Source organism: Peromyscus leucopus, chromosome 2 (genome assembly GCF_004664715.2).
Source record: "Peromyscus leucopus breed LL Stock chromosome 2, UCI_PerLeu_2.1, whole genome shotgun sequence".
Taxonomy (NCBI): Eukaryota; Metazoa; Chordata; class Mammalia; order Rodentia; family Cricetidae; genus Peromyscus; species Peromyscus leucopus.
This window is the reverse complement of record NC_051064.1, coordinates 91,718,853-91,737,466: the sequence shown is the minus strand read 5'-3', so window position 1 is coordinate 91,737,466 and position 18,614 is coordinate 91,718,853. Positions and strand designations below refer to the sequence as shown.

General features: G+C 41.4%; 1 protein-coding gene across 5 annotated transcripts in view; it reads right to left on the bottom strand.

Annotated features, from left to right (window-relative positions):
• Positions 1-7: 7 nt before the first annotated feature.
• Positions 8-18,614, bottom strand: part of Focad (focadhesin) — a 301,255-nt gene continuing 282,648 nt past the window's right edge. For 4 of the 5 annotated variants that reach the window (XM_028859771.2, XM_028859770.2, XM_037202699.1 and 1 more), the window contains 8 exons: positions 16,028-16,143; positions 11,624-11,884; positions 10,859-10,948; positions 8,086-8,263; positions 6,136-6,233; positions 3,916-4,167; positions 2,250-2,325; positions 8-400 (listed from right to left, as the gene is read on the bottom strand). In XM_028859771.2, the coding sequence (XP_028715604.1) occupies positions 327-400; positions 2,250-2,325; positions 3,916-4,167; positions 6,136-6,233; positions 8,086-8,263; positions 10,859-10,948; positions 11,624-11,884; positions 16,028-16,143 (1,145 nt within the window). In that variant the 3' untranslated portion in view covers positions 8-326. Of the gene's footprint in view, positions 401-2,249; positions 2,326-3,915; positions 4,168-6,135; positions 6,234-8,085; positions 8,306-10,858; positions 10,949-11,623; positions 11,885-16,027; positions 16,144-18,614 lie in introns of those variants that run through there. The other variant, XM_037202700.1, reaches the window with a different exon arrangement.

Genomic DNA, 18,614 nt, shown 5'->3' with positions numbered 1-18,614 from the left:
CATTGCACAAATTTCATAAGATTATTTTACTAGAACTTAAGGGAGAGAAAATATAATTCAGTTTTCACAAAGAAAAGAAAAATTTTTACAATGAATTCAGGACATAAAGAAGGCATGTTCTTATTTCAGTTTCAAATACCCAGGTACCCAAGTAATGCACCCCTTTCCTGGCCACACACAAGTTGAGATGTCAGTATGTGGAGCCACCTTCCATGACCTTTAACTGGGAGGATCAATTCTCACCAATCTCAGACACCAGTCATGGAAAACTTCTGTTTTTCTGGTCTGCCTCATTCAGCGGGGCATGCTGCTGGTTCCTAAGAATGTCACCAGCCATACGCTCTCGTCCATACAGCTTTCTTCTTAAACTCTGGGAGAACTCTCAAGGACAGCAGGGTGGCTAAGAGGACAAGAACACAGAGCATACAGATGCACTTGACAGAGCTGTGCTGAAAAGGTCATTTTGATCAAAAAGGAGTCAAAACAGAGCTTGGCACTTCCCTACTTGACTCGTCTTCAAAACTAATGATTCCCACATCTTAGCAGAATTTCGAATTTCAACAGCACCCCCCCAAAGAAAACCCCCACAGGTTTTACAGGTTGCAAAAGTAGTTGGTGTTTTTTTTCTTTTTTGAAAGTTATCCTATAAATCTGTAAATAGGAAAATTAGCAGAGCTATGATGTTTGACATGCTAGTGATATTGTTTTTCTTAATGCCATTACTATTTACATGAGTATATTCCCTCTGTAATAATTTACTTTAAATTTGTGTTCTTTTATACATGAACACTATTAACTCCATTAAATGCTTAATTAAAGAGAAAACTCCACACCTATAATAAGGCTGAGTTCCTGTGCTCAAGGATGCAAGTGTACCACACTAAATTTTATTTGGACATGTGTCTGTAATGCATGTATTTCCTACTGTGTTATATGACCCAAGGAGAAATTTAAAGTAGAGAAATTCTGAATAATATCTTTTAGAAATTCTAAATACTATCTTTTAGTAACTATTACATATTTCTTGTCTTAGTCTAGAATATGAATATATTCAGATATTATGTCAAATAAAAGAACATGAAGGAATGTAGGGAACCCAGGTCATTCTAGGAAGTCAATGACACTAATTTAGTAAAGGTGTGATTCCTTAAGCCAAGTGATTGTTTTCTTTATTGATATCAGTTGTTAGCTTTGGAACTGATGATAGCACATGTTTGAAACAATCACCAGCCCAAACTCCCTGCAGCACACAAATAGAGTCTTATCAGCAAGTCCCTAGAAATGGATAAAGTGAAAATATCTTAATCACAGCCCTGATTCCCAGTGAAGCTCTGTGCTGTATTAGAATCACATTCAGGCATCTATATGCGTCTCATTCACCAGAATTCTTGGCTGTTTAGTAACAAAAATATTACACCTTCTTTAAAGTAAAACATGCATCATACTATGACTCCAAGGTAGATAAATCATCACAGGGTTGGCCAGTGGAATGGCAGTTCTCAGTACAATCAATGTCTTATGACATGCAAAGGACACTGCAGTAGCCACTGGCTTCAGAACCCTGAGTCCCAGGACATGCATGACAAGTACAAGCTATTTCAAGTCATGAGGCCAAGGGCCAAATCACACCTCATATCTGAGTTTAAGACTCTACAAAACTTTCAGGAAGATCTTCCACATTTGGGGTTTCCTACAGTCATAATGTGCCAGTCCATGGAGAAGTATGAAACCACGAAAACTCTGGAAGTGCTTGATAGCATGGGCAATGACTAGTTCCCATGGCAAAATACTAAGCAGCATCAACTATTACTGGAAGCTAGTATGAGAATGTGTTCTAGGATTTAAAATAATGTTAAAACATGAAAGGTGAAATCAGAGCTGTCTATGTGTACTTTTCCAGTAGTTTCACATTACAAATATGCTAAAAGAGTCCTCATACACAGGATGGAGAAAAACTTAGGGAAACCATCAAAACTGTCTCCAGAACTGTTTGAATTTCTGTTTGCTGTATTTTTACTTTTCAGAATTTTGCAAATTTTAATTATTTTACTATTATAATAAAATACCTAATACCATTTCTCTAAAAGTTAAGTTTAAAGGCACTGGTCCTCCTTTTTAATCCATTTTTCGGATTTGCAATGCCACATTAGGGACACTTTTTGAAACCATGTGTCCAATTCTGCTCTTCCGCATCACAGCCACCAATGGGTGGTTTTACCCCATGTTAGGCATAAAGCATGAAGTAATACCTTTCAAAAGATCCTTGGACTTTGCTGCAAAGGCTTCGTTAGGAATTTCCATGACACTAAATAGCCAGTCAATGAACTAGGGTGAAAAAGAACATTGTCAGTGAAGTAAATCCCATCATCAGCATGAGCTCAGCCAGTCTCTTGGGCCTGCATACAGGAGAAGGGCAACAGCCTTTCAGCAATTCCTGCTGAGGCTGGAGAAGCAGAAGTGAGATGGGTGTAAGAAGAGCATTAAAGGGTGGAGGGGTGCAGAGGTGACATGACTCCCAAATCAAAAGGCCTTACGAAGTCTAACCCACTTCCCCTAGTGAATACACGAAGACCTAGTGCAGACAGAGTAAGCTGGACATGGGCCCGGAAGAATTTAGTTTATCATTGTCTCTAGTCACCCTGAGAGGCTCAGAGAGGTCAGTGGCCTTGCCCAAGTCACATCGCTCTGAACAGCAGGGTCAAGATTTGAGCCTAGCTATACCTGGCTGCAAGGCTATTTTCTCTGTATCACGCTACCTCTCACTGGTTCCATATGCATTCTGGTCAAGGATAATAGGCTCGTAAATTTTCCTCCCTGAGTGTTTAATAACTTACTAGTAGATTAACAGTCACTACAAATATATAATCAATTTAAGATGTCGATCCCATATCCAAAGTGAACAGTGTCTCAGTCTGGAAATAACAGAAGAGGCTACATTTATTTGGGTTAAAAGCTGAACAGAAAATGCAAAGCTTGCGACGGCCTCCTAATCCTTATCTGACTTAATTGTGAAAGGCCCTTCAGCTGAGATGGTCAGCGGGGTTAGGTGTAGCTAAGCCGGGTTCACGGTTCAGAATGTTTTTAAGGATTAATCTTCATACCTCAAGAAAAAGCAACACATTATTAGTTTAAAGCTTTCAACATCATACAAATCCAGTTTTGATGACATGGGATTCAAAGAAGAATCTTCCAATCGGCTATATTAAAGACAGGATGGAGCCGGATAAAGCCAAGTAGAGGAGACAATATTTCCATGTGTTTTGGTAAGTTTGCACGCTTGAGGACTAACCCCAAAGAGCCTCCTATGACATGGGCTTTCCTGAGGTCAGGGGTGATGGTTTCAGGCTGTAACAGAACCCTGCTCAAGCACTAGAACAGGCCAGCCACTCCAGGTACACATAGTGGCTCTGTGGGATAGAGTAAGCCAGGTGGACCCTTTACTGTGTTACAGTAAGACTCTAGACCTACACTTCTTCTAGAACACTCTCTGAGCCACCCCTGGACATGAGCCCATGTCCCTCTCTTACTTCTCACCTCATATCCCACACAGCATACCATCCCGAATCTTGAGTTTGTCTGCCTATGTGTCCTGACTTGGTAAAATGTATCCCTTCCACCCAGGATCAAGAGCACATGTGCCCTCGATAAGTGAACAAAGATACGAGCTTTATCTCTGCTGCACCCTCACCATAAATGAGTTGCTGCTGCTGTCAGTGCTGTTTCTAGACAACAGATACCATGCACCTGGGCGGGCCTCAACCTCTAGGACATGGCATAAGAGCGATGCTCGGGGCTGAGTATGAAAGCCTTTGGTGTGATCCAATCTTCGTTGAATTCCCACTTCCATCCCATAGCAACAACTGCTGGAGACAAAAGGCTGCCTGCCCTGCTAAACGGGTGGCTGCCACCCCTCACCTTCTGGGTCTGTTCTTTCCATGGCTCTTTCTGTAGCAGCAATAGCATGCTACTGGGAAGGAGAGTGAGAACCTCTTGCACGGTGACTCTATGCATAGGACTCTTGCCAAGCAAGGCTGCTGCTGGCCCACCAGACCCGTTCTCCCGATGCCATGGCAACCAACTGGCACTGAGGCCAAGGAGAAGTGGGGCCTCATGGTCTGCCCACGCCACCACTGCAGCTGCAAATATCAGCAGCAAGAAGTCCAAAGCCTGTTAAGAAAGAAGTAGCATGAGATCATAGGTTCTATTCAAAGTGGCACAAGTTCACAAGCACAGCCTCCACCGTGATGCAAGGCCGTCTTCTCGACTCTTCCCACTCCTGCTGCCCCAGAAGAGGAACTACATGAACGGCAAACTCAGTTCCAGGCTGACTGAGGAGCCCCCCTTCCACTGCGCTTGAGAAGGTTCCTGATTCTCCCTTCTGTGAGGCTGGATTATTCCTCCAACATTTCAAGAGAAATAAAATTTATTCTTAATCATATCAAGATCTAAATACTCTTCTTTTGCTGGCATTTTAAAGAGATAAATAAACTAAGAAAGGTATTTGTTATATGGACAAAACTGATTTTTAAAAATATGAAACATCTGATTTTATTTTTGAACAATAAAAAGTTTATCTTCAGGCATTAAAAAAAAAATTCTATCTGGAATCCAGCCATCCTTCAGACTCCATTAGATACTTGTAAAAGATTTTAGACATGGTAATGGAGACACTTCCAAGATGCTGAATTACTGTGATTTCAATTATACTTTTTCCAGCTAATTTGCATGCTAAGTGACTTGGGATTTTTGTAAGAAAACAAAGTTAATAAAAGCTCAGGAAGTCAGAAAAAAAAAAGAGATTGCATTAGTTGAAAAAGGTTTTTAAAAAAGTATTTTTCAGTCTCTTAAGATCCTAACTGATGAATTAAAAATTTAACAACTTCAGGTGGCACATGCCTTTAATCTCAGCACTTGGGAGGCAGAGTCAGACAGATTTCTATGAGTTTCGAGGTCAGCCTGGTCTACAGAGTTCCAGGAGAGCTAGGGCTACACAGAGAAACCCTGTCTCAAGCAAATCAAACAAAAAAATTAATAACTGCAAAAAGACACACAACTCTTCAGACAAATGGTACAGGATTTCAAAGAATGTATCAGGTTATGAAAATTATACTCAACCAGGAAGAATGCCTATGAAGAAAATTAAGAAAAAAAAAAGTAGGAAAGAACTGTGTTTGTATTATTGGGTGTTTTTACAACTACCCATTACAAGAGGCCTTTTCCTTGGGGATATTATAAGTCACAGTGCAGATATGACGAGAACCCTCTCCACGTGTTACATGCAGGTGTTGGCACACATGTGATCTGCACACACTTCAGGAATCTCTTCATTCTAGGCATTTTTAGTTACATGTGAGCCAGAGAAGAGGCCTGAGCCTGACATTTCCACACATTCTGTATGAGGACCCAAGGTTCGCTCTCTACCTAATGTTCTTGGAGTCCTGTGCATCAAAGAACATGTTTTGTTAAAATTATTTCTTGCCAGGGTGTGGTGGTGGTGCATGCCTTTAGTCTCATCACTTCAGAGACAGAGGCTGGTGGATCTCTGAGTTGAGGGCCAGGCTGGTCTACAGAGTGAGTTCCAGGACATCCAGGGCTACACAGTGAAACCCCCTGTCTTGAGGGGGAAAATCCTCAAAAGACAGTCCTGCGAATCTCCGGAACCACAGCAAGAGTCATTGCCAGTGTTTCTCACAATAAAAAGAAGAAACACTGTGAGAGCGTGTTTGATTTTGGATCTCGGATCACCCCAAGGGCCATGGCTTCCAGGCGCAGTCCCCAGAGTGACACTACTGGAAAGCCGTAGACCTTACAGGAGGTAGTAGCTAGGGGGAGATTTTTTTTTGGGGGGGGGCGGGTATGGACAGGAGAGGTTGATCCAAAAAGAACTATGGGTCTTAGATCTGGCTCAGCAACACACTCCTTCCATGACCTGTCACTTCAGCACAGGTCCAAAGCTGTGGGATCAGTGGATCCTGGGCTAGAACTCCCAAAGTGCGAACCAAACGAATGTTTTCACTTTGTGAGCCGATGACCTCGGGCATTTGTTACAGCAGTAAAGACGGCCATGGAGTCTTCTTCTGGGAAAGAAATGGTACATTTTACATTTTCAGGTAAGCCCACCGCTTCTCGATGTACCTCATCAAGAGCCACACTCTGAACAGATGCTGGCTGGTAGGCAAGGGTTCTCATATAACCCATCAGCTCCAAGAGCCACTCCAGTCTCTTCAACACACCTGAAACAGATCAGCAATAGCCGTCACAACTGAAGCAGGACGAGGGCTCAGAATCCCTTAGACAGCTTTAAGATGCAGTCCTTGAGATGTCGCTGCCCATGATACAGTTTTTACACTATTTTAGCCTTTATGTTTAAGTGAATCCTTCTTTAAGCCCCCCTTGCTCGGTAGTGATAGAACACACTTATGTGATAGAACACACAGTTTTCTCTGAAAACTGAACACATCAGGAGAGATCTGGACAGACACTAGGCAGTCATGCTGGATCTTGGTAGTTAGCTGTTATACAGTCCTCCTGTGCTTTTCTGTGCTCAATACAGCAGAGTAATCAGAAGTCTGTCATCTGCCTGATGATAGAAAATGGTTTTGGGGTGGCAGAATCAATTTCCATCTCTGTGTTTGGAAAACTAAAGTAAAACTGACAGAAGCAACTTAGTGTTTGTATCCATGAGGGTCTAGAGCAGTGGTTCTAACTCAGTGTTTGTATCCATGAGGGTCTAGAGCAGTGGTTCTAACTCAGTGTTTGTATCCATGAGGGTCTAGAGCAGTGGTTCTAACTCAGTGTTTGTATCCATGAGGGTCTAGAGCAGTGGTTCTAACTCAGTGTTTGTATCCATGAGGGTCTAGAGCAGTGGTTCTAACTCAGTGTTTGTATCCATGAGGGTCTAGAACAGTGGTTCTAACTCAGTGTTTGTATCCATGAGGGTCTAGAGCAGTGGTTCTAACATAGTGTCTGTCTCCATGAGGGTCTAGAGCAGTGGTTCTAACTCAGTGTTTGTATCCATGAGGGTCTAGAGCAGTGGTTCTAACTCAGTGTTTGTATCCATGAGGGTCTAGAGCAGTGGTTCTAACTTAGTGTCTGTCTCCATGAGGGTCTAGAGCAGTGGTTCTAACTCAGTGTTTGTATCCATGAGGGTCTAGAGCAGTGGTTCTAACTCAGTGTTTGTATCCATGAGGGTCTAGAGCAGTGGTTCTAACTTAGTGTCTGTCTCCATGAGGGTCTAGAGCAGTGGTTCTAACTTAAAGTGTCTGTCTCCATGAGGGTCTAGAGCAGTGGTTCTAACTCAGTGTTTGTATCCATGAGTGTCTAGAGCAGTGGTTCTAACTCAGTGTCTGTCTCCATGAGGGTCTAGAGCAGTGGTTCTAACTCAGTGTTTGTATCCATGAGGGTCTAGAGCAGTGGTTCTTGTATCCATGAGGGTCTAGAGCAGTGGTTCTAATTCAGTGTCTGTATCCATGAGGGTCTAGAGCAGTGGTTCTAACTTAGTGTTTGTATCCATGAGGGTCTAGAGCAGTGGTTCTAACTTAGTGTGTGTATCCATGAGCATCTAGAGCAGTGATTCTCCACCTTCCTAATGCTGTAACCCTGGAATACAGTTCCTCATGTTGTGGTGACCCCCAGGTATAAAATTATTTTCACTGTTACTTCATGACTGTCATTTTGATACGGTTATGAATTGTAATATAAACATCTGATATGCAGGATATCTGATATGGGACCCCTGTGAAAGGGGCATTCGACCCCCTTAAAGGGGTTGCAATCCACAGGTTGAGGACTTAGTCTAGAGGAACAAAAATAATATAAAAATCCTCCAAAGAACTCATTCCTATATCCAAGAAATAGATGGTGTGAGCTACAGCTTACCATCCATTGAAGGTACTATTCATTCATCTGGGGTAAGACCAGACCCACATCAGCAAACAAACTAGTTTTTTTTTTTTTGATCCATAATATTATTATTGATTATCTGGGAATTTCACATCATGAGCCCCGGGGCACACAATTTAGCTTTTAAGTTGAGGAGACATGTGCAACTGGAGAGAGATAGCAGACCACTGTTTGTGTCCTCACCTGTGTTGGCATGGCTCACAATGCGTGCCTGGTATAAGTTGTGCAGAATCATCCAGGCCAGAGCCTCTTTCTCCTGATGCTGCAGAGCGGCAGTGATCAGATCAGTGAGGCTCATCAAGGGGAGTCGTCCTTGAGAGACTAAGTACAGTCGGACAAAGGCAGCCTTTTCTAGGTTGTCCTGTGTGTGGGGGGATTGTCCAGTCATTAGTGATCAACAGAACTGCAAGGCAAAGGCGATCAGGAACAGGAAGTTTGATGCGATTTCCCCAAGCACTAATGCTATCCACTTCCTGTAGCAGAGCCTAGCCGCCTGGACATGCAACAGAAGGCCGCAACGCCACATTTGTTTTTTCATGAAAACTATGAATATGTTCGGAGGTTGGCAAGTAAGCATACATAGTAATAACATAACACATGCTATGCTCACCTTGTTCCAAATACCAGTCTAAACACTTAATATATATTTAGTGCAGGAGTTTTCAAAATCTGACCCAGAATCCTGGGGATCCCAATACCCTTTGAAAGGTTCTGTGAGGTCAAGACTATTTTCTAAGTCTACCAAACTATTTTAGTATCCATTGCATTTTTAATGCCACTTAATTTTTTTAAAATCCATTTATAAGGGACAAGAGAGATGGCTCAGTGGTTAAAAGCATTTGCTACTCTTCCAGGACAACAGTGCAATTCCCAACACCCATATGGTGGTTTATAACCATCTATAACTCCAGCCCTAGGGGATCTGACACTGTCTTCTGACCTCCATGGGCACCAGGCATGCACATAATATACAGATATACATGCAGATAAAACACCTCTACACATAAAACAAATAAATAAATTGAGATGCAGTTATATTTAATGTAAACAATAAAAAACAAGCCAGGGAAATATGTATAAGGGATTCTGCTGTGTATCCGAGCTTCATAGTTGTGTCAAGGAAAACCACTGATAAGGTGGAGTTGAGAACTAAGATTGTTCTACATATGGAACACTACTTCCTTGAAAGAATGACGACAACTATGGCTATTTTAACTACCTGTTAGTTATACAGACTTTTTATCAAAAACTTAAAGAAATGAACCCATCACACCAAGACAAACACTTCATAATATTTGTTGCCAATAATTAAATTTATATCATCTAATAAAAATTAGATTTTCAGAAAAAAATTTGTCTACTTTTTTGAGCTTGACAACCCCCCAGTGTGTAGACTGCTTTTCGAATAAGACTTCTGAGGATCACAACAAATACGATGTTTTAATATTATATAATAAATATATAAATATATAATATATAATATATATTAAATTATATATATAAATATATAATAAATATATAAATATGCCAACATTTGGAAGGCCTTCAAAACTTGACAAGCCAGCATTTTCCAAATGACCAGTGTATGGTATTAGGAAATCATATATCTATCAAAGAGCTGACATTCAAAACAAACCAATGGATTTTCATGTCAGAGTAGGCAAACTTCCTTGGTATGGTTCTGGAGAACTGCAAATTATTTTGAAGATACTACCAGTTGTTGACTTTTGGTGCAAAATCAAGGAAGAATGTGGTGCTAAGTAATTACTGAGTTCTTGCTTTGAGCTGGTACTGTTCCAAGTACTTATTATGGTACTTATTATGGACTAGGTCATCTAACTCTGCAGACAACCCTAAGAGGTAGGTGCTATTATACACATTTTACAGACAGGGAAACCAAGAGGTTATAAAACTTGACCAAGATCACACTGTTCACAAGCTGCAAATCTGGATCTCACTCAACAGCAGTAAAAATCTAGACTCACTCTTACCACTTCCCTGAACTGCTTCTCTCTGTTTAAAATAAGCTAATCTCCAAAGTGCTGAGAGCCAAACACTCTGTAATAGTGGTTCTCAACCCTAGAATGTGCCAAAATTGCCTGGTTGGAGAGACTATGCAAATATAGACTGCTAGGTTCCATGGTCTCAAGTGGGACTTGAGAATTCCCATTTCTAATCAGCACCAGGCCCAGAGACCCCAGGTTGAAAACCATTTCTATGTGACGCAAATATTCAAGGATCCAACTGAATAAGCAAACCTGACAAGGACAAGATAATTGCCAGCAACTGGGGATGAGGGGCTCATGGTACTACATGGTATGAAAGGTTCTGTTCAAATGAGTACACCAATTGGAATGTATTTATGCCAAAGTATTTGATGATTACTTGGAACTCCAACTTCACAAAGCATTTTGTATTTACTTCATTATGTGACTGGGTCTGGAGGCTACTTGTCAATTTTGTCAGGACTAACAGTACTTGTTTTTCAAATGATCACCTTCTGCATTACAAAAGGCCAGTAGCAGGTACCAAAAAAATAAATAAAATAAAATAAAGCAGAAGTGGTGAGAAAAGGACTATTTGTTTATGCTTTCAACATACTAGCAAGTTCTTTGGTCAAAATATTAGAATATTCCCATTTTGTGGGTATTACCTTGAAGACATTTTCCTATTCTTATTTTTGCCAATGGATAACCAAAATATACTTGACAAAGTGTAAGAAATTGTGTTAAGTTATTTATCCATCTATCCATCTAGACAGTATGCATTAAACACCGATCACAACACCAGGCTGGCTACCAGAACTGTCAAGTGAAGGAAAAAGTCAGCTCCCTAAAGTTATCCAGTAACAAGTTTGATGTAAAACCACATTCAGCCAAAAAGATATTGTAAACAACTCTTCAAGTGGAATCTCTGCCTCAATAGTGAAAATATGCATAGATGGACACATTGTTACCTGGGTAATCTGGGAAAGCTGGTTGGCACCTTCATCTGTCATCTCCGAGAGGCACTTGGCTACACTGATGTACAGCTCGAGATCACTTCTCTGACAAAGACAAATCTCAAACATGTCAAAATACAATGTGAGACAATAGTATCAAGTCTATTAATATTCTGATGAATTTATTAGACTTGTTTATCCCCAATAACAGTTGCTAATGAGATTCTAATGCTACCAAACCAAAACACACGGTCAGTCTTTTCACAGTTGAAAAATGTCTTCTCCATTGTTCTGTGTGTTTGCTTGGCTGTACTTTTTCTCCCTATCAGAAGTCCATTATTCTACGCAGATCTGAACCTTGTGAAACTTCAGTGTAGAGGTTCGTAGTGCGAGGGGAAGGGCCGGCATGAGGCCATAGGGTAGAAAGTGATAAGTAAGATAGTGATGAGTAAGTGATAATAAAGTGATAACTTAGGACAGATATGATAAATAAGACAGTGTCGTCAAGGTGCACTGGGCAGGGATTTCTGGGCTCACTCGTCTCTGGCAGGCAGCTGGTACAGCACTGGTTAACTCATCTCTAAGCTTGCTCAAAACTTTGGTCCGACTACTCAACCTCCTTTTAGATCCTGGAAACAAACACTCCTAGTGAAGAACGTGGTTGTTTCTTGCTCGTCTTCCCACCCATATTCCTCAAACATTCCCAGCCTGCTTTGCCAAAATGACTTTAAGGAAGCCCCAGCATAAACTGTCAGGAATGTAAATATTTTTGTGCTTTACCCGAATCCTATTTGGCAGAAGGTCAAAAATTCTCCCCGTAGCATCACAGAGCAGACTCCAGAGGTGGTGGGAAGGGCTGGGCAGTTTCATGGCCTGGCTCAGACCCTGTAAGGCACTTGGGCACAACTCGGGATGGCTAGGTGGGGAAGCTGCTTTAAAAACTGCCACCATTAGGTTTTCAACAAAACCTTGGATCTGTTCATCGGAGACGTGCTTTACCCACAGAGGCATAGACACCAGGAGGTATTTCTTGATACTCAGCTGCAAGGGAAACAGAAGAGGCCAGACATAAACAAGTCAGTCTGAGTTTGTGGTGCTCCGAGGCTCTAGGTCATCACTGAGTTGGAGAGAAGACAGATTGAAAACTGTGGGTTACTTCTTTCTCCCTTATTTTCCCATGGCTTCCCAGTCCAAAGGGTCACCTACTTTTACGTTTGTAGCTGTTTCAGTTACTTCTTGATCCAGGGTGACTCACGTGTACATGTAGGATCTGTCAGTCCACTCAACTGAATCGTCAAATAGCTTAAACCCTTTCTGAGATGGGAACAAAATGCTGCTTCTGAACGTACGTGACAGTTGCTATTCTAATCTTTTCTAATTGTTTTGGCGTTTCTGTATGTGGTGTTTGTATATGTGTCTGCACACATATGTGGGTGCTGGTGTCCATGTGTGCAGGTGTGTGCTGCAGAGTTCGAGGAAGCTAGTAGTCAACTGAAGGTGTCTTCTTCAATCACCTCCATCTTATTTTCTGAGACAGGGTTTCTCACCAAACACAGAGTTGAATAGCCTGGCCAGCCAGTGAGCTTCATGGATCCCTGTCTCCATTTCCCCAGCACTACTGTTTCACGTACACAACACACCCAACCTCTACACGGATGCTGGAGAGCTGGAGATCCAAACTTAGGTCCTTATGCTTACACTGCAAACATTTTACCGACTGATCCATTTCCCCAGCTCCTCCGATTCAGTTTTAAAACTGAATTCTCCAGCAAGAGAAGCTGTCAATCCACTCAACTATTCTGCTTTACTTAAACCTTAGATCTTTTCAGAGACAGAAATAAAATGCTACTTCTGAAAGTATGTCATAGCTGCGCTTCAGGTTCTTTGGTTGTGTCTGTGGTTTGCGTGCACTGTATGTATGCATGTGTGCGGGTACACATGCAAGTGTGTGGATGTACGTGTGGAGGCCAAAGGTGGGAAGCTCATCTTCTGAAAAATCAATGGAACAAAGCATCTGATATTATTATATTCTTCTGAGGAAAAGCAGGGAAGCAATAAGCGGAACTGGCGTGCTGGGCCACTTCCGATCGAAGAGCCACCCACTGAGCATGCGGGCCTGACCAGGGCATCTCAGCGTACATGAAAGGCAAGATGAGGCAGTACTATTAGCTGTCACATGCACTTAAACATTCTTAGATACACAAGTTTGATACTAATGGACAAGTCTAGAAGAAGTCGGCTAGGGAAAAAAAAGGAAAATCTTTCCAATAGGTCCATTAAGGTGGCATGGGTTTTCTAAAGAGCACATCTTCAAGACTATTCCAGCTCAGATCATTTTAACAATGATTAACAACATACATCCACAACCAAAACAGATGCCAAGAGCTGAATAGGTCTAAATCAGAAACGGCAGACCTACAGGAATGTAAAGAAAATTCTAAGGTCAACAGAATAGGCTGTTAGACACTCGATTAAATGGGAAGAAAGAGTTCATGGCACAGAGCTTTGGAGTCAGTCATATACTAGCTTCCCATGTATCACCTTATGCAAACTTTGCTCAAAACACATGTATCAGTTTATCAATCTATAAAGTAGAAATAACAAAACAAACTTCCTGGGACCAAAGCTTCATAATAGGATTCTGTGCTAAAGAATTCCTAAAATTTATGTGAAGTTTAAATGTACAGGGTAGCTGCATATATCAACTCACAGCAATTGTGACAGCATTCACAAGACCTGCATAAGTTCAAGTCAGACCAAATCCCAGCATGGAGAGGAGAGGAGGGATGGGAAGAAAGCTCCATCCCTAGCTTAGGAGCCATTGGTAACTGACAGCTTCTGGAAAGAGTCAGCTTTCTTTATGAATGTGACTCCTGGTAGGGATACTCTACTCCAGTGGAGAGTCATACACCCAAGAGTATCTGGGCAGCATAAATTTCTCTTGATGGACTAAAAAGAAAAATGAAAAGGGCCATAAAGCTAGGTCAGTAGCAAAGGAGGTAGATATGGAAGAGTTGGGGAGGGGTTTAATATGATCACAGCACATCATACAAAATTCTCAAAGAACTAATGAAATAATGGAAGAGGAAAAGAAGGACTGTGGGGGCCCACAGAGGCTCCCTAGTAAGGCTACTCAAGGTCAGAAAGTCTGAGCTTGCTTTACCCAGCAGGGCTACATAACAGGATGATTTGGCCAAGGGTGTGGTTACCAGGTGTTTTGAAGGGTCTACACTTGTTGGTACTTTACACCTCAACCTTGAAAGGGGGAGGTCTTTTGCCCCTCCCCTTGCTGGTGTATAAAAATGCCATCATGAGCCGGGCGGTGGTGGCGCACGCCTTTAATCCCAGCACTCGGGAGGCAGAGGCAGGCGGATCTCTGTGAGTTCGAGGCCAGCCTGGGCTACCAAGTGAGTTCCAGGAAAAGGCGCAAAGCTACCCAGAGAAACCCTGTCTCGAAAAAAAAAAAAAAAAACCAAAAAAAAAAAAAAAAAAAAATGCCATCATGAATAAAGTCGAGGCAACTGAGTATTGACCCAGGGCCCTCCCAAAGCTGTCTCGTGTCTCTGTCTTTCTCTCCATCTAAAACTATATTTCTATCTAATACTTCTTCATTCCTCACTCCTGCCCTCAAGAACCCTTTGAAAGGTCAGAGCTGGTCTCCTACAAAGGACAAAAGTAGGGTCTGAGGAGAGGCCTCAGTTGGTAAAGTGCTTGTTGTGTACGCACTTTCAATCTCTAGCACCCATGTGAAAAAGCATGGTAGTATTCCTGTAATCCCAGTGCTGGGGAAACATAGAGAATAGGATCCTGGGGCTTGCTGGCCAGCCAGTTTAGCCAAATTAGAGAGCTCCAAGTTCAGTGACAGACCTGGTCTCAAAAAAAGAGGAATACAATTAAAGAAGATGGGCAACATTGACTTTTGACCTCCACCCCCATATACTCTACATATCCTGTGCACCTGTACGCACATAAATATGTATGTATGTATGTATGTATGTATATACACACTATTACACACAGGCAAAATTATACACAGTATATTACATTATTGGTAGCTTAAGTCTCAGCTGAGAGTAGAGACTGACTAAAAATGGGCCCAATTTTTAGTTGTGTTGAGTGATGTGAATATTCATGGAGATGTACTAACACTCACCAAAGTTTACCACTAAACTAGCTACTTTTAGGATATATAAATTACACCTCAATAATGCTAACTTTTAAAATGAGCCGCCAGAGACATTAAAGTTGATGTCTATAACATGGATTGAGTGCTAGCAAGAACCAGGTACACAGCAAGTGACAGCTAGATGGAAACCACTGGAGTACAATGGGAGTAACGGTGATAGAGAAAAAAGTGCAAACTTCAATAACACACATCTTCAACTGAAGACCCTCACGGGGAGTAAGAAAGACTAAACACAAAAACAATGCACTCAGAACTAAAGCCAAGACATTGAGGCTGTAATAGAACCTTGTACTACTTGAGAAAACTAAAGCCAGATCACAGATAGAACTCAACATGCTGATCATGTACTGACGATCAAGTTAGAGCTTTAGGAAATTATGGAATAGCTCCTTTATTCTGCAGCAGATAGACTCAAAACTCTTCCTTACTATATGTCTCTAAACACTCTATTTTTATGCACCTTTGGCCAATGTCTGGAACATGCTTACAAACACAAAATGAAAGGGTCCCTTCTACTTCATTAGTTTTGCTCATGCTGAATACTCAAGCAGAGATGTACATTCCTCTAACTCCCTCCCCAGTGTCTCTCTTTGAATGCTGACCCAGATCCTACCAGGCTTTCAAGATTCACCTTAATTGTACCCTACTGCAAGAAAGGGAGGAAGGGATACATACAAGAGGTGTTCAGCACAAATGAATTTGTCTTTCTCTTAATATCCATACTATATTATCAAGCAAACTGTTCCAAAAGTAATGTTAGTATCTATGACCATCATTTCTCCACTTTAGTAATAGTGGCAGTTAAAACAAATTTAAAATAATGAAAAAAAAGTAAGGGTAGGATTAGAGCCATATCATCTTCTAGGCTGCTGGCCAGATCAAGTATTGGTAAGCTTTTGTTTTTCTACTCCTGATTCAGTGACCACACTCCAGGTGAGTTCGGCCATCCCCGAGAAGAGCCACCCCGACTACACTTAACATCTGGAAGGACAACCTACACTCAGACCATGGAGCAGTGGCGGCATCACCCACAAGCCCAGCAGTGCGGCCGCGCTCTGCGAGGACGACGCCTGAGTCACAGCAATCTCAAGGCACAGCTGTTGGATCTCCTCACCTGGAAGACAAGAAAGAAAAAATACTTTCTGGAATACAGTGCTCAGCCCCCTGACTCAAAGTCAGGATTCAATGCCCGAATCAAGCCATCTACTTGGGTCACTTTCGCACATAACAGAATTCGTTCAACCAAGTGGTTCGAGAGTTTTTGCTCAAAGATGCAAAGAATGTGTCCAGTGGAATCAGTTCTAACTCTTGGGACTGCCACGGGCTTTAAACTACCTGAGGAAATTTCTCTGATAACATCTAGAGAAATCTGGACACTCAAATACTATTTAAAAATGGGAGAAAATGCTAGCCACAAATCTCCCAGTGCCTCTCCCCACCTCTTCTCCAGCATGTGTTCAGCACACAGGGAATTGCTGTCTGGTGTGCCAGTTAATTCTTTGCCAACCTGACACAAACCAGGGTTACATGACAAGAGGAACCCTCAGCTGAGAAACTGTCTCTTACAAGTTGGCCTGTAGGCAAGTCTGTGGGGGCATTTTCTTAATTGATGATTTATGTGGGTGGGCCCAGCTAACTGGACAGTGTCATCCTTGGGAAGATTGCAGACCGAGTGAGCCATGGGGAAAAAGGCCAGGAAGCAGTATTCCTCCAGGTCTCGATTTTTGTTCTTCCTGACTCCAGGTTTCTGCCTTGAGTTTCCTCAGTGATTTTATATATATATGTGTGTGTGTGTGTGTGTGTGTGTGTGTGTGTGTGTGTGTGTGTGTGTGTGTGTATGTATGTATGATTTATATATATGTATGTATATGTATATCTATGTATGTATATGTGTATATTATATGTATATGTATATAGATACAGATAAATAAATAAGACTGCCCAAACTTTCTGGAGTACATAAGATATGAGTGAATTCCAGATGTCACACACTGAGCTAACAGATTTGTAGGTACACGGATGGACTCTGGCTCTGTTTAAGTGTGATTGCTTTTACACCCTGGTTCATCACTTTAGGAGTAAGAAAATATTTACTTTGTTTTTAGTATAACAGGAATGCACAGTTAAGAGACTTTGAATATTTTTTAAAGACTTTGAACTTTTAAAGTGTTTGAATCTTTTTAAAGACTATAAGACTTATACAGGTTATAAAGACTTATACTATGTTGTGGTGATATATTGTGTACCCTAATAAACATGCATGAGGATCAGAGGACAGAGCCAGCCACTAGATTAGACATAGAGGTCAGGCAGTGGCGACACACACTTTTAATTCCAGGAAGCAATATGGCAGGGCAGAGAAAGGCATATAAGGAATGAGGAAACAGGAACTCACTCTCTTTAGGCTGAGGATTTCATAGAGGTAAGAACTAGAGGCTGGCTGCTCTGCTTCTCTGATTTTTCAGCTTTCACCCTGATATCTGGCTCTGGGTTTTGTTTTTTTTTTTTTTTTAATTAAAAGACCATCTAAGATGCAAACAACATTATGTTTTATATTATGATAGTAACACGAAATCTTAGAGATAAACAAGAAAGGAAAGATGATAGTGGTACATATTTGTGTCAAGTGGGCAACAGATCAATAGTTTTGGTTGGTTTTTTTGTTTGTTTGTTTTGTATTGTTTTTGTCTGCTCAATCAATACAAACTACAGTCACCCAACAAGAAAGAACATCAGGTGAGGAATGTGAGCATGTTCTGTGGTCATGTCAGTGGGACATTTTCTTGACTGATGACTGGTATAGGAAGACTCATCCTACCGTGCACAGTGCCACTCCTGGGCAAGTGGTCTTGGGTTGTATAAGAAAGTAAGCCCATAAGCAGCATTTTCTATGGCTTTCTGTTTCAGTTCCTGCCTTCAGGTACCTGCCTTGGCTTTCGTGTTCAATTTCTGGCCTACAGAACTAACTGTAAGATAATAAATTTTGATAAGTTTGCTTCACCAACAATAGAAACCTTAATAAAGCATCTGACATGGTGCTTCCTTGAAACCTAGGGCTCTGTAAGTGCAGTTTGATAACTGTTAAACTAAGTCTGCCTCACATACCAGAAATACATACAACTCATAAAAGAGCTATTTGGCTTGTTTGTTTACTCTTGTTTTTTTGTTTGGTGTGTGTGTGTGTGTGTGTGTGTGTGTGTGTGTGTGTGTGTGTACACATGTGTATATGGGTGTGCATATGGAGGCCAGAGATTAGCATCATGTATTTTCCTCAATCCTTCTCCACCTTATTTTTTTATTATTTTTTTTTAAGACAGGGCCTCTCCCTAAATCCACAGTTCCCTGATTTGGTTAGGCTAGCTGGTCAGCAAGTCCTCAGTAATCGTCCTGTCTCTGCCTTCCAAGCAGTGAAATTATAGGCATTCATTACTATACTCAGCTTGCTTGCTTGCTTTATTTATCTATCTATCCACCTACCTACCTACCTACCTACCTACCTACCTACCTACCTATTTCTTTCTTCTTTCTTTCTTTCTTTCTTTCTTTCTCTCTCTCTCTCTCTCTCTCTCTCTCTCTCTCTCTCTC